We start from the raw sequence: 16,038 nt of genomic DNA on the forward strand, positions 1-16,038 counted from the left end.
GACCCTGAGGTGAAGGGGGTGCAGCCCCAAAATGACTGCTCTCAAAAGCGGAGCCATTCCCAAAAGCACTTCCATAAATTGCTTCACCACCCACCAAAAAATGTCAGCTAGGAAATGACTCTTCTGTGTTTTAGGCAGAGGCTCTGTTTCACAAGGTATCTTTGAAAATGATATTGTTTTAGTAACGTTTGCTGGCAGACACACAGCAAAGCTTCCAGTCACGCCATAGAGGTCTTTGAGCTATGAGGGGGGGCTGTGACCAAAGCAACTTTTAAAAGCCAATCGGAAGCCCAGCTGGGCAGAAGCCCTGCCCACTTCCTAAAAACTGTGAATGTTTATCACAGAAAATACCTGTGCCTGGTGTGACGAATGCATTCAGCCTGCATTCAGGTTACAGGGTGGACCCGCCCCTTTAAGAGTTAAGCCCTGGCCAGCCCTGATTGGCCAGAGGAAAACAAGCAGAGGCTATAAAAACTGTCAGCGCTAGAGCTGAGGGGTTCTTGATTTTAAGTCTTCGGACTGTTTGGCTCGGTGAGAGCTTATGTGCCTTCGGGTACCTTTTAGTGACAGAGTGAGGAGAATCCGGAGAGATCTCTCACTGCTGTGGTTTAGGAATAGCTGGGAGCTATTCAAAACAACTAAATACCCTGAGTTTTGGAGGAGTGTGTCCGCCCTCAGGTGTTTTATTTTGTGTGTGTGAGGGAAACCTCTACCAGTCCAAAAGTCGGTCCTCACAGTGAACCTCAGTCTTGGGAGGCCCAGCTCCTGTGGCAGAGAAGCCAGATTTTGGGAGTGTGGGAGAGGGAGGCTGTTGTGCCTGAATCCCACTGGGCATAGGCTGAGTGTTTTATTTTTGGTGAGGAGGAACAGCGGACTGAGTATTTTTATGTTTATGAGGGAGGGTCAAACCTCCACAGAAACATCTTGGTGAAACATCTTTTCCCTAAAGTGAACAAAACCTTAAGTGAAGGGACACCGGTGAGTGTCCATTGTGTAACTTAAGTGAAGTACAGTGCCTGAAACCATTACGCTTGGAAACAAACTTACTCTGTAACCGCTAAGCTTTAAGAACCAAACTTACTTAGTAACGGTTAAGCTTAAGCGAACTCTCTGAAACCAATACGCGTATTTCCTCTCCAGTTCACCTGAGAAGCCTTTGTGAAGCCAGCAAATAAAAGTTTTGAGTTTTATTCATTTAAACACCGTTCCAGTTTATTTATTTTTCTGTCTGTGTCTGTGGGTTCCCCAGTCAGGGTGGTGTCCGTTTAAAATCAGTTTGAGTGGGCCATAAAAATAAATTTACTTTTGGTGGCAGCGAAAAGCAGAATATCTAAGCGCCTTCTTCCACACCTGGTCTTCCACCAGTTAAAATTCAATAAAATGCTATAAAATCAGCAGCAACAATAAAGGCACCCAACAATTTTATTTCTATTCCTATTGTTTACTCGTGTTAGAACTACACAGAAAACCTACATAGAACGGGTTGCTTCAGAATCCATCGTGCACTAAGGCTGGGTCATCCAAAAAGATAACCTGCAGACATGTAGCCTTGGAATCTTTCCAGAGGGGTCTCACATAGTCAGGGATGACCCCCTAACATTTGTAATTATTCTGCAAAAAGCATCTTCGTTTCAAGGTATTGTGGTATAAAAAGGTAACAACAAAAGTACTGGGGGGGGGGGAGTGTTTTAGTGAAGACTTTAAACCTGCCTGTTGTCCCCTCAATGAAACACCTTTGCCAAGCAAATCCCTGGACAACTGACACCCCAATTGGCGCTCCTGTGCATGATTTCTTTTATGGCTGAGATGGCATTCAAGAAAAAGCAGAAGACAGCTACTCATCTGCTTTTCTCCTGTTCAATACTGGAATGAAATCCGTGACTTTCAAGAACCATCTGAAACTTGCCACAGAGCAACTATGCAACTAAGAAGAGTAGTAGTAGTAGTAGTAGTAGTAGTAGTTTGGATTTATATCCCCCTTTCTCTCCTGAGTCTCCCCCCCTCTCTTTCCCTTCCCCCCTATCAACAAACACCCTGTGAGCTGGGTGGGGCTGAGAGAGCTCCAAAAAGCTGTGACTAGCCAGCTGGCGAGTGCACAGGCTAATCTGAATTCCCCAGATAAGCCTCCACGGTTCAAGCGGCAGAGCGGGGAATCAAATCTGGTTCCTTCAGATTAAGAATGGACCTGCTCTTAACCACTACACCACTGCTGCTCCTAAGGAGTTAGAAAAGAATTAAGCTCCCGATATCAGCTCCAAAGGTGTTCGTGTGACCACTGAAGCCTTTTTGTTGTTATATATACAAAACCAGTACTGTTTTCTGGTAAAGTGGCACTTAATTAGTGTCAGTACAATATTCTTTGATATGCCTTTCTGTGTTTTTCTCCAGGGTAATTGAAGGAAGTCTTTAAGGAAACAGAAGTCAGGAGGTTTTCAAAAATTAAGCAATTCCTCCTTTTCTTCTTTGAAGCGATACATTTGACAGCAGCGGTCGTGCACTCACAATATTATGAACAACTAGGCACAGGAACATGTGGAGCAACTTAGCATACCATTGGTGGTGCCATTTTAAGACTTCTTCCTTGTCTCCTGGGAGGATTTTAGAAATGATTAACAATGGCCTTAAGTCTTTAACCTGACATATTAGATTTCCTCACAGAGTTGCAGATTTCGGAAGATGCATCTCCAAATAACTGACTCTTCTCAGGATTCAGAAAATTGAATTGTATGTTTCATTCTGAGGGCAGAACTTCACACCTCAGTTGACACGAGTGACCACTAAGCACAGTATCCTGGATTGAATCCGCTCCCAATATAGCTTATGTAACCCACAGTGCAGTGGCACCCCAATGTGCATTTCTGTACTCTTGCTCCACTTTTCTTATGGCTTATGGTAGGGGACAGGGGTTGGTTGAATGGATACAGTGCAGATCGAGCAGGTTCTTTCCTGCGTGGTGCTTAAAGGGGTAGCACACAGTGTGGTAGCTAATCTGATTGGTAATCAGCAGTTATAATGTAATAGCAAGAGATCTGGCTATAGGGTCTGTCATCTGAAGAGTAGTACGCAGCAGTGAGGGCAAAAGAAAAATGGCCATGGGTGTGCATGTGAGCATGCGTGCCTGGAAACAATTAGTCACAGCCATTGTTTTCATTGTAATCAAACCATTACTGGTTTAATCACACTAAATATTAAATTAAATCTTGGAGGGTGGTGGAGTCTCCTTTTTGGGGGGTTTGTATACAGAGGCTGGATGGCCACCTGTCTAGGAGTGTTTTGATTGTATATTCACGCATGCCAGGGTGTTGGACGGGATGGCCCCTGTGATCTCTTCCAAATCTTATGCTTCCATCCAAACTGCAAGATGTCACAGTCCTGATGTATGCCACATTGGTCAGGCTGCACCTGGAGTACTGTGTGCAGTTCTGGAGGCCTCACTTCAAAAAGGATGTGGACTGAAAGGAGCAGGTGCAGAGGACCAGGATTATCAGGGGTCTGGGGACCATGACATACGAAGGGAGTTGGGAATGTTCAGTCTGGAAAAGAGGAGGGACTTGTTTGCTCTCTTGAAGTATTTGGAATGCAGCTACTTAGAGGAGGGCTGGGGCCTATTGCTGTTGGCTAAGACCTGAAAGAATGGATTTATATTATGGACAGATATTACCACCTGGATATTAAGGAAAATGTTTTTACAATAAGAGTGGTTTGGCAGTAGAATCAGCTGCCCAGGGAGCCTTTCAAGCAGAATCACTGGTAATCTTCAAGCAGAAATAGAACAAACACTTGTCAGCTGACCCAGCACTGAGCAGGAGGTTGAACTAGACAGCTCACATGGCCCTTTATCTATAGGATCCCATGAAACCAAAAAAGAGGACAATTGCCAAATTAGACAATAAAACTGTATTTTTTTAAAACAGACATTTGTACACTTTGTTACAAAACTGTAGAGAACTACAACTTATTTTAAAAATCACTTTTTGGTCAGCAAACATTGTAAAATCTTTGTGTGCAATTATTGTGTATTTACAGGGTTTCCTGTTAGTGATTTTCAATTATTATTTGGACAATATCACACAGTCAACATAGGACATGGCTTAAGATAAATATATTAGTAAATAAATATTCTGAGAACATCTTTCCATAAATGAAATGTGCTGCTTTACATATACAGAATATACATCAAGTAGTTTTCTAGCCTTAGAAACATTAAAAAGGGTAATGGAGAAAGAGCCCTTTAGCCGTATTACAAGTCTTTACAGTAAACTTTATACAAAATGGTTTAAGTGCTACAGAATAGTTTCATTTTATTAAAAATCATTTAAAATAGTGCCTTGTGAGTCCAACAGAATGGCAACTGTTACTTTAAGAGGAAGGCCTTTGGGATTAAAAACAACTAATTGACTGTACTGACCACTGCAAAAACCTTTCCCCTGAAGGAGCTGCAGCCATTGAAACATCAGCCAGGAAGGCAATGCAGACAGGGCAAGAGTTAAACTGGAGGAGGGAAGAGAAGAGGAAGAAAAGAAATAGAGGGAAATAGAGATTCTGATCTTCTACTCCTGGAGTCCATGGCGCTCCCAGATCTCCCAGTTAGCTGACTACTGTTCTTTCATGCAGGGGGCTAACTCAAAGAGGTGGTCCCAGACCTACCAGTTTGCTAGCCCTCTTTCATGGAGCCAGCAGCAGCAAGGTGGCCTTCTGTCATGGAGTGACTCCTCTGCAGGGAGAGCAGGTGGAGGAAACTACACAGGGTCTTCTCATTGTGCTTTGCCCCACCTGTGCCCCTTTGAATAGAAAAGAGGCTAACAGGCCCCAGTTCTTGTAAATCTGACCTCTGTGAGTAATTGAACAAATGCAGAATGAGGACAAAATATTGGGGTCCATTTTTCCTATTAGAGGAGCACAAAATGAAGTAAAATGCTGTAAACAGTCATACTGACCCAGCAAAATCCAGAAGAAACCAATCCATGTAATACTTTTTACTAAGGCCAATCCCTATCATGCAAAACAATGTGTGAGCTTTCGAGTTCCACAGAACTCCTCGTGCCAGTCTGCTGCTCAAGCCTCACCCAGTTAAATTTCACAATGCCATGATTCTACCACATTAATATGGCCGGAGGGGGGGGGGCAGGTTCTGGGCACAACCCATTTAAAACTGACTCCCCTCACCACGTATACTTCAGCAGTCTTGCAGAAAACTGATTACACGTGGGGAGAAGCACAGAAATACTACCTGTCTCCTTGCAACCACGTACACCCAGCAGTGCCCTCTGCCCAAGTCCTGACCACACAGAAGGGGCGCCATCTGGAACCGTTTGGGAGTGGCCTGGGCTAGTCAGAAGCCACTGTTTCCATAGGAAACGATCAGCAACTGGCGGTGAGTGCTTATGGGCATGAGTGTGATAACGCTTAGCAAGTGCAGGCTAGCAGGCACTGGGCAGTGGCCTCCAGAGCCCCTGGCAACGTGTTCCAGCAGCAGACCTCACTGGCATCTCAGCAGAAGTGCTGGAGTCGCTGCCACAGAGGTAAAGGCCTTTGCCATTGAACTAGCTGCCTCCATTGACCTGAGCACTGGCCAAGGGGGGAGGGATCCAAGCTATTCATCCACTGGTCGTGGGTGGCCCTGAAGGGTCTGGAGGAGCAGCTGTTAGCCCAGCACCCCACCCCCACCCCAGGCTGGCTTCACCCGGAGGAGGGAAGGGCAGGCACTAAGGACTCAGCAAACTCGCAGCCTTTGGACAAATTCTGCTTCAAAGTGCTCTTTGTGTTCGAAGGCAATCCAAGACTCCCTCCCTGAACAGGACAGCAACCTTGCTCCGCAGCGTGGCTTAGTTATCCTAGTCGGTAGGGGCTGATCCTGCAACCACGGGCGGAACAGTGGTCTAAAGAACACTTTGGGTCAAACAGCTGTATGGCCCAAAGTCTGCCCTGGATGAGCTCACACCCAGCACCCCGCCTTCTGCCGGCACACAGCCTTCTCCAGCGCCAACTGCCGTGAGTTAGCCAAAATGAAAAACAGTTTGGAAGTCCAGCAGGAGTGGAGAATCCTCCCAACAAGTTGTTCCTCAGGTTAGTCCCCAGCTGGACATCTCTCGATGGAAGAGCCATCTGAAAAGACAAAACTGGGGTTAGAGGAAGACAGGACAACGGCCATCCGCGGAAGGGTGGCCATGCGGTTTTTTCAGCTACAAATTAACAGCCAAGAAAGCCAATCTGCTCACAGGCACAGAGCGGTGCACATGGGACTTAGAGCAGACTGGCCCCTGCTTGAGTGGGTGGGGCGGAAGAAGAGGGAGCCAACTGGTTTTTTCTAAACTAAAACCTCAGCATTCAGGCTAAATTGCTGCATTGACACTTTGCAATAAATAAGTGGGGTTTGGGTTGCAATTTGGGCACTCGGTCTCAAAAAGGTTCGCCATCACTGATCTAGAGGGAAAGCGTTCTTACCATACATCAAGGGAGCCACTGACAGCATAGGAAAACTGATGAAGAAGCATAACCTGCGAACAATCTACAGACCCACTAAGAAAATTCAACAAATGCTATGTTCAGCAAAGGATAAGAGGGATCCTCTAGCTACTGCAGGAGTCTACCACATACCATGTAGCTGTGGACAAGTCTACATAGGGACCACCAAACCCTACGCTCAGACACGAATCAAAGAACACGAAAGGTACTGCAGACTATTTCACCCAGAAAAATCAGCAATAGCAGAACACATGATAAACAAACCTGGACACAGAATATTATTTGAAAACACAGAAATTCTGGACCACTCTGACAACCACTACGTCAGACTACACAGAGAAGCCATTGAAATTCACAAGCACATGGACAACTTCAACAGGAAGGAAGAAACCATGAAAATGAACAGAATTTGGCTACCAATGTTGAAAAACACTAGAGTCAACACAGTGACTGATCAGCTCCACACAAACACAGGATGACTATAGACAGTAATACAATCAAAGGGAACAAAGGCCAGGCTATTTCTATTCAGATGCCCTCACCTGTTGCCCTTGCTATCTTCATTGTTATTCACATGCTAATGGGTGGATCCCAGTCAACACATGTAAATCTAACTTGCTAAATGCTCCCTTTACTTGTTACAGACAATGGTTCTTCCCCCACCCTGGGTACTCCAACAGGTATATATGCTCCACTTGCTTTCCTAATATCAGATCCTCTGAAGATGCCAGCCACAGATGCAGGCGAAACGTCAGAGGAGAGAATGCTGCTAGAACACGGCCAGACAGCCCGGAAACCACACAGCACCCCAGTGATTCCGGACATGAAAGCCTTCGACAATACCAAATATACTCTGCATTTTCACAGGGGCAAATATTTTTATGTCCAACTCACCACCGGCATGTACATGGCAATACCAAGGATAGCCAAATGAGAGCGGTCCAACATTCGGAGCATGGTGTCTGAAAGGCTCACTTTCATGAGTCTCCATCCCCCCAATCCCACTTTCCCAGCCCCTCAGCTGCCTCTTCCCCAGCAGGGCCAGTTCCTCGGGCAGCCCAGGCTCAAGAGCAAGCCCTCCCCCCAACCACAGCCTGGGCATCTGCCCCACTCACCTGGTCCAGTCTGGGTGTCTACTGCTAGCCTTGTGGCCTCAGAATCACTCAGGGCAGACCTCACAAGGAGCTCCTGGGCCTCTCTCTGCAGAGGGTCTGTTGACTGGCCGTGCACTTCCTTCTCCTGGTTACTGAGCACCTCCCCCAGAGCTAGCTGAAGCCCACTGGTGTCCATCTCACGCAGCCCCTCCCAAGGGCTGCTGCCTCCTCGGCACTCCACAGGCACGGCCAGCTCATCATCCCTGTCCTCGGGAATGATGGTGATCCGCTGGCCCAGGTCACGCTCCCCCGGGAAGCAGCTCGGCAAGGAGTCCTCAGCATATACGTACTGTACGTTGATGGAATAGTCCTCCGTGTAGCAGGCAGCTTGGCTGGGGCAGTTGCTGCTGCTGCTGGTCACCTGCTTCTCTTCATAGAAGCAGCAAGGCAAGGCCTGGCACTCCCCGCCCTCCGTCCGAACACTGTACAAGCCCTGGCCTCTCTCTGCCAAAGGCTCTTGCCCAGGGCCACACCCTGTCCAAAATGGTGGCCCCAGGAGAAGCGTGCTGCGTTCAGCCCCCCTGCCCGTGGACTCCTGGTGGCAGGCACAAGTTGGATCCTGAGCCCTTCTGCAGGACTGACTCGCATCCCCAGCTGCCCTGGAGAGGGCTTCGAGGGCTTCCTCCGAGGTGCCAGGAGGCTCCCGATGCTCCAGTGAGGAGCTGCTGCTGTAATTCATCTCCAGGCTGCAGTCTGAAAGCTGGTCTCCTGCAGAGACGGCTGAGACAGGGAAGCACTCGCCTTGGGTCAGGCGGGATGAACGGAGGCCTTCGACAAGAACCACGGCCCCTCTGTTCACCCCACTCCCTTCACTTCCCCGGCAGGGGCTTTTGCTGCGGTAGACGTATGGGTCATAGTCACTGCTCAGTGAGCTGCGAAAAGTGGAGCAACTCCCATAGACGCCCTGGTTGCTCACCTCCGTGCAGTCCACCATGGAATCACTGGAAGAGCAGCGGCACTGGGCTGAGCTGCTACTGCTGCTGTCGCTGCCCGGACAATCTGCCAGGTAGCCACTGCAGACTGAGCGGTGGCCGTGGTAACAGCCAAAGCTGGAAGTGCTGCTGCTCTCCAGGTGGGACGAGGGGGAGACATGGACCACTGGAGGGAAAAGTCTGCTACCCGCAGGCTGGAAGGCACGAGGGGGGCCCTTGGCAGCCAAGCCCAGAGGAAGCTGTCCATTTTGCTCTGGGTAGCTCAGGCCTTGGAAATAGTAGTGCTGAAACATGGTTCCGTACTGTGAAAAACAAGCAGGTTTGGGAAAGGGATGGCCACTGAACTTGGGCCTCCGGAAAGGGTGTGCGGTGGGGTAGGCCCTGTGCTCCATGCCGCACGGGTGGGCGCTCAAAGTGTGATCCAAGTGGATCGGCTGGTAGCTCCGGATGAAGGCAGGGGCCTCCCCGTGCCGGTCCACTGTCAAGACAGTGATAGGATTCCCGTGGTGATCCATACTAGTCCGGGTTGGATATGCAGTCACTTGGCTTGTTCTGTGAATACGGCCAGGATAGTGAACTGGAAGGATCACCGGCCGTTGCTGCTGCCGGCTGTGGAGCTGATTAGCAAATTCCTCACACATCTGTCCTGGGGATCCTTTCTTTTGTTCTGCATAGAAAAACATTGTTTGACTCAAAAACGTCAGCAGGAAAACACAGGCTCCAGGACAATCATTTCCCACATGCTGGGCCCTCCCCGTGGGGAAAACAGAGCGCTGCTGGCAACGGGGGTCCAAGAGGCAGCAGAGACTCCGTGAAGAATGCTCCCAATGTTTGAAAATTTTGACTTGGCGTACCTGCTGGTTTTGTTTTTTGAAAGCCATACCGAGCATTTATTTAAAGATATCAGCTAGACTACATATACACTGATCTCAGAAGCATCCCCCAGACTCTGAAGAAGTCCTCTTCCTGCTGGAGAGCTGCGATTGCCCCTCCCACTTACCCAGCTTTGCAGGTGCATCTGCGCACAAGCACATGCTTTACAGAGGTGGAAGAAAGAACAGTTTCCGTACGCCAGTGAGTGGTCCTCTCCTCCATTCCTGACTGGCATTTCCCTAGACGAGGAATGCAGCATCTTGCCAGCAAGTCACCAAAGACTTCTCAGGGAGCCAATTGTAGACTCACCTATGATGTTGTGACGGCAATGCGGGCATGTGTGATGCTGCAGAAGCCATGGGTCCACACACTTTCTGTGGAACCGGTGAGCACAAGGAATCACACGCAGCTCCTGTCAATTAGAAGAAGGACACTATTCTAAGTCTTCTTTGGTATCACCCTCCCACCTACCCAGCCACTGCTGAGCTTCCATGGCTGAAGAAACAGTGCTCGAGTCTGCCCAGGCAATGCTGGGGTCTGGCTGGATGCTTCAGCTCTGGCCAGTTTAACCAAAGGTGCCAACTTGGATTCAAGTCTGCCATGCAGCTGTTCATGCCACAGACTCAGCAAGGAGCTCCCTGGAAGGAGAAGGCTGCCACCTCCATCCCTGCCAGGAGAGCCAAAGCAGCAGCAAGAAGCCACCCACCCTCTTCAGAACAAACCTCCACTTCTCCTGCCTGGGAGAGGCTGCTGTATTACACAGAACGCCAGCTGCTCCAGCCAGAAAATGGCAGAATCCACCCTTTGTCCAAGAGGACCCTCCAGGCAGCCCTGGAGGGGCACCTCCTGCAGCCACAGCAACAAAACTGCAGCCCTCATACCTCCCCGTCGACATATTTCTCCAGGCAAATAGCGCAGTCCGAGGTAGAGCTGCTGCTGAGGGTATCCAGAGCACCGCAGATCTCTTCGGAGTGCCCTTTCAACTTGGATTTGAACTTCCGTGTCTCCATCTTTTCCAGCGCCTGCACAGCAAGCCTGTTCATGGAACTCTGCAACAATAAAAGAAGGGATTTACTCCAAGGTGGCTCGGCAGAGGCCTCCGGACAACAGGGGAGATCAGTGACTGGCAGGGGAGGGTAATCAGGGAGAAGCAGCCCTGGTGCGAGACACACCGCCAAGGCAGCACATGATGCTCCTGACGGCACAGCCTGGGTTGCTGGAGGACTCCCAGTCTGACTCAAAAGGGCGCAGGGCAGGGCCAGAGCCTCCTCCCACCCCTTGCTCAGCGACACAGGCGCGGATTCCCTCCACAAACAAGCTGCGTTGCCTGGGACCCCACGGCTTACAAGATACAAAACTGGTCCTGTGGAATGCAGAGAAGCGTATCTTGGGTGCTTCTGAACTGGGGGTGGGGTAGAGGCAGGACTCATCAACATACTCCCAAGGACGCGGCTGGACTTCTGCATAAAAGCCCTGGCTTGCAGTAGTGATAGTTATTGAGAGAGGCAATCATGTTTCCTAACTGGACCAACTTGGATCCTTGTTTGGGTGCCACACCCAACCTCCTGTAGCCATGAAGCCCGACTGAAGAGGGACTTGCGTCCTGGCCGCTCTCCTGCTGCCTTGCAGCCCTGGCCCCAGCTGGCCCTGCACGTCTCCCCTTCTACTGCAGGATGCAGACTGGCAAGGCACCCCCAGCTTCCTCTGCCTTTACCTTTCGTTTTGCCACGGCCTTTTCCTCGTCTCCCAAACTCCTCCAAGTTCCCCTTTCCACTGTTTCTAACCTGCTCCCCCCAGTGGTCAGGCCAAGCCCCAGCCAGTACACAGAAAAGTCCTTATTCTGTCCACTGCCAATAGGGACACTGGAGAAAGGAAAGGAGGAGCCAGGGCCTCTTCTCTTCCCCTTTCCCCACCAACACCCAGCTGACTAGCACTTGACATCTGAGGTTCTGCAGATTGTATGCAGACTCAAGACCCACCACAGAAGGCCAGAAATAGCTATAGGTTAGGCTCTCTGGGAAGATATCTAAACTAAGAACATCAGACTGCAGAATGCTGAACTTTGCCTTCAGTTGTCAAGAGCACACGGCACTCGTCCCACAAGCACTCCGAAGACAGAGTAGCCTAAACACAAGTCTGCGGGACAGCTCCATGAAGGTCAAAGGCTTGCAGAGTATTGTTCCCCTCTATTAAGAGTCAGTCACCTCTGAATGGTCCCTTGAGGGGATAACACCTCCCCAGTCCTGATGTGGCTCTTACCTGGCTGCGGCGCTGCTTTAGTTTGATCTTGACAAGCAGAACAAGGCAAACAAGAGACACCACCACAAAAAAGGCCAAGAATATCCCCATGTCGAAATATTCCGTAGGTTGCTTGGAGCGGAAAAGGTTGGGGCAGGAAAAAGACAGACGTTAGTTCCATTCTGCTCTCAGGATGATACCTTAACAATCTCTGCATGTGTGAGTGTGACAGGTTGCAGCAAATAATTGAAACAAAAACAGGGCTGTGATACAGAAATGCCGTATCAGCCACAGGACACTTGCAGGTATACTCAAGTCACTCCAGGGTTTTCATATGCATAGTGCCCCAATTCCTGAAATAGTACAAGCAGGTTGGCTACTTGTACTTAGTCCCAGTTCCATCAAAACTGAATGGTCAGAGAAATTTAGCATCAGCAGATGGCAACAAACATAGCTAGTGGCTGCTTTTTCAAAACACTGCTGCAGATGTAAGAAAATCCCATGTCCTGGATACATCTTCCTTGGGTAGCAAAACAACGGATCCACTGCATCCAACTTCTCACTTACAAAACGCATCACTAGATGGAGCCGTCAAATCATAGAGTTGGATGAGGCCAAACCAGCCACCAAGCCCACCTCCTTGCTCAGTGCAGGATCAGCCTAGAGCAGGGGTAGGGAACCTGCGGCTCTCCAGATGTTCAGGAACTACAATTCCCATCAACCCCTACCAGCATGGCCAATTGGCCATGCTGACAGAGGCTGATGGGAATTGTAGTTCCTGAACATCTGGAGAGCCGCAGGTTCCCTACCCCTGGCCTAGAGCAACCCTGACAAGTGTTTGTCCGGCTGCTGCTTAAAGCCTGCCAGAGATGGGGGACTCCTCCCCTCCCCAGGCAGCTGATTCCGCTGCTGAACTCCTATCTAAGATGGCACCGTAGCACCCATGGCCAACCCCTAAGCACTGGAATTGCCAGGATCGACTTTAGCCTGCTTAATTGGGGTCCCCCACATGAGGACTGTCCTTCCTTAGATAAATGAGGGGAGGGGTTCACCTTTGACAATTCACCTTTTGCCTGGAAAAGTACAATTTGCATCACATGTATTCTAATAGTAAAGTCGGCCAGATCTGAGGATACTAAAACTTGACTGGAGCTATGAATGAACAAGACAGAGCCTTCTACAAACCTTTTTTAAAAATCAGGTTCATAGAAAAAGCTGAAAAATATGTGGGGAGGGGAGGTGAAAAATCCCAAATGGTGGAAGCAGCACCTGTAGCTTCAAGGAAAAAAACACCTTCCTACTGTTGTTAGGAAACTACAAAAGGCTGGGTTTCCATCAAGGAAAGGCGGGTGGAGGGAGGGGACAGGGCCCTTCCTAGGGCGGTTCTGGCTTCAGAGGGCGCTCTCATTAGGGTCAGCTCCAGCAGGAACCACCGGAAAACTTGATGCTACCTGATCTGCATGGCTCACCTAGGCCTGACTGCTTACTACAGTTAAACAGCAGACACTCTACGAGTGGCAGTGTTGTATAGTGGTTACAGCTTCAAAGGAGGGTCTGGGAGACTCAGGTTTGAATTCCCCTCTTGCTGCAGAAGTTCACTGGGTGATTTGGGCCAGGTACATACTTTCAGCCTAATCTACCTCAAAGGATTATTGTGGAAACAAAAGGGTAGAGAGAATAAATCAAGGTGCTTTATTCCGCAACGTGGGGAAAGGGAAGTGTATCTGGGGGTTTGCAGGCAGAGGGAACAAGGAATTGTGTAGGGAGGGGGATACAGGGGGAAGGGAAATGCTACCATGCAATAGGCCTAGTCCAGTGGCTGGCACCATTCAAATTCAAATGCAATAAGCATGGTTTTAGAGCAGCAATGTAAGTATAATACAAAAAAACTGAAAGCACATAACCACTCTGCACTCCACAGTCAGGACTAACATCATGTCTTACTGGGGGAGGTCGATGCTGGATCCTGGCCCGGGCGACCTTCTGTTTGTTCACGATGTTCATCAGCTTGACAGCATCAGCCCCCTTCACATACACGACTGGTCTCTTCAGAGGGTCTTCCAAGCCTCGGTTCAACTAAAAGGAAATCAGCAATCCCACCCTAAACATTCTCATTCCAGCGAGAAATTCTAGGGCATAACATCAGAAGAATCCTCCTGGGTTAATCCAAAATTCTACTGCTTACAAGATCCTGTTTCCTACAACCCAACACCCCATGGAAAGTCTATAAGCAAGGCACTCAGCCTCTCTGCCCGTTTGGACTCCCAGCAACCTCCTCTGCATGCAAAGTTCATTTTAGTCACTGATGGACCTATTCCCCATTGATCTATCTAGTCATCTGTAGAAGGAGTGTAAACTGGTGGCCATCACTATATCCAGTGGCAGGGAGTTCCACAAGGTAATTATGTTTTGTGTGAAGAAATGCTTTTGTTCCATCATGCATAATCACATAATCCCTCCACCCTTTCCCCCTTTGGTGGATTTGTGTGTGTATGCCTAAACTGAAGGGGGGGATGGCACCAAAGGACTCCACAGCTTCCAAAAATTACTATCCCCTCACCCATGATGCAGTGCTCTCTTGATCCCCTGTTCCACTGCCATCCAGGAAGACACTGTTGTATGCCCATCATGGTCCACGTCTACAATCTAGGCTACATACCTGATCAATGGCATCTGGATTTTCAGACACATCAAATATGACTGCGGTGGCCCCTCTTTGCACGGCCCGCTTGGCCTAGAAGGACAGGGGAGAGGACGATGTCAGATCACTCCCAGCCTATCCAATGCTGCCGCCCGGCCAGCCCAGTCCAGACAGGCAGTGGGGGAGGGGTGTGACGCTCTGGCCTGGACTCCAGCACAGGAGGCAAACTGGTGATGGGAGAGAGCCAGAGCAAGTGGGAGATGGTGGGTGGGCAGCCTGAAAACCGTGCTCCTTAAAACCTGAGCTTGCCTATTCCCTGCTCAGTGGCAGCGGCAAGGAGGGACCCTCATGTCTTCAGAGTCTGTAGGGAAGACTGATCTCTCCAACACACCCATGTTCACACCGCAGCCCAGCAGCAGAGTGTTTTGCCTGTCCCCTGCTAAAGTGGGAGTTGTACCACAGTCACAGCAGAGTTTCCTCCCCCCCCCCCCCCCCCCCCCCCCCCCCCCCCCCCCATGCACTGGGTTGCATCATGGAACTACTCATTGGGGCAGAAAATTAATCCACTTCAGAACTTCCACCGCAGAAGTTGAAAAGTACTTTTAAAACCTGCATTCCAGATTTGAAGGGGGCGGGGCCGAATCCAGCAGGCCAGAACTACCGGGCGGCCAAGCCGCGCCCCCCCCCCCCTTGGGTGACTCTCCTGCTCCAGCAAAACCAGGCAGGGTGGGCAGGAGGCACCCCCCCCCCCGCGGCTCCGCTCCTGCATTCTTGCCGCCGCTTCGTTGCAACTCGGCCTGACCTTCCAGGTTTCCCTGGCCGCAGATCAAAGCGCAGCAGCCGCAAACAGCCCCAGGAGGAGGAGGCGCTCCCCCCCCCCCCGCGGGTGGGGGAGCAGGATAGCAGGCAGGCGGGCGGGCATCATCCACACACGCCGCCGCGTGCCTCCTGCGCATCTCTCGTGCAACCAGCGCCGCTCATCGCCCAGCCACAGCACAGCGCCTCCCGTCCCGCCCCTCTCACCCTGGGGCCGCTCACTGCATTGGCCCCAGCCGCCTGGAGACCCTCTCCCTACGGAGCCACGGCCAGAGAAGCGGATGGCGGAGAGATGAGCCGCTGCCCGAGGAGGCACGGAAGGCAGGCGGGCCACACACTGTCCGGAGGGCAGCGCCTCTCTTCCGCTCCGCTGGGCTCCATGCAAAACAGCGCGGAGCAGCAGCCATTTACAGAGGCGTGCCACCTCCTCCAATCACCACTCTAGTTTTTAGGTTTCCAAGGGGAAGTCCTGTCCCACCAGTGATTCACAAGCATTACTCAAGCATGCACATGTGCAGCAGTCTCTTCTGCAAGCCTTGGCAGGATACGACCCACATGACCAGCTCCGTTAACTCCAGCTGAATTTCTGATTTCTTCTTCTCTCCAACTTGAATTTGTACCTATGCCTTTCCTTTAGCCAGCCAACTCCTCCACCCAAGGACATAGGTAAGGGGGTTCTCAGGTTCAACCCCCCCATTACATGTCCGAAGCTCCGCCCCGTTTTGTTTGGTTTTGTTTGATATTTTAAACTGTTTTTTGTTTTTGGCCTGCAGGGGGCGCAGTTTTAAGCAGCACCAAAATTTCAGGGATTTTGGGGGGGGGGGAGAGACTCTCCTGATGATACCACCCAGGTTTTGTGAAGTTTGGTCCAGGGGGTCCAAAGTTATGGACTCCCAAGGGGGTGCCCGATCCCCCATTG

The 16,038-nt window shown here is 50.3% G+C and overlaps 1 protein-coding gene across 2 annotated transcripts; it reads right to left on the bottom strand.

The window, feature by feature from the left end:
- Nucleotides 1–3,878: 3,878 nt before the first annotated feature.
- ZNRF3 (zinc and ring finger 3) lies at nt 3,879–15,463 on the bottom strand. 2 transcript variants are annotated; one of them, XM_048482284.1, is made up of 8 exons: nt 15,327–15,463; nt 14,322–14,396; nt 13,607–13,738; nt 11,684–11,794; nt 10,306–10,473; nt 9,734–9,836; nt 7,581–9,218; nt 3,879–6,105 (listed from the first exon to the last, which is right to left on the bottom strand). In XM_048482284.1, the coding sequence occupies exons 3-8, from the start codon at nt 13,664–13,666 to the stop codon at nt 6,068–6,070; spliced, it is 2,118 nt and encodes a 705-aa protein (XP_048338241.1). In that variant the 5' UTR covers nt 13,667–13,738; nt 14,322–14,396; nt 15,327–15,463; the 3' UTR covers nt 3,879–6,067. The 2 variants fall into 2 exon arrangements, with proteins under 2 accessions (XP_048338241.1, XP_048338240.1); XM_048482283.1 differs by lacking the exon at nt 15,327–15,463 and having other exon boundaries at nt 14,322–14,724.
- Between the last annotated feature and the right edge of the window lie 575 nt (nt 15,464–16,038).

The sequence above is a fragment of the Sphaerodactylus townsendi genome, unplaced genomic scaffold, assembly GCF_021028975.2.
Source record: "Sphaerodactylus townsendi isolate TG3544 unplaced genomic scaffold, MPM_Stown_v2.3 scaffold_120, whole genome shotgun sequence".
Classification (NCBI taxonomy): domain Eukaryota; kingdom Metazoa; phylum Chordata; class Lepidosauria; order Squamata; family Sphaerodactylidae; genus Sphaerodactylus; species Sphaerodactylus townsendi.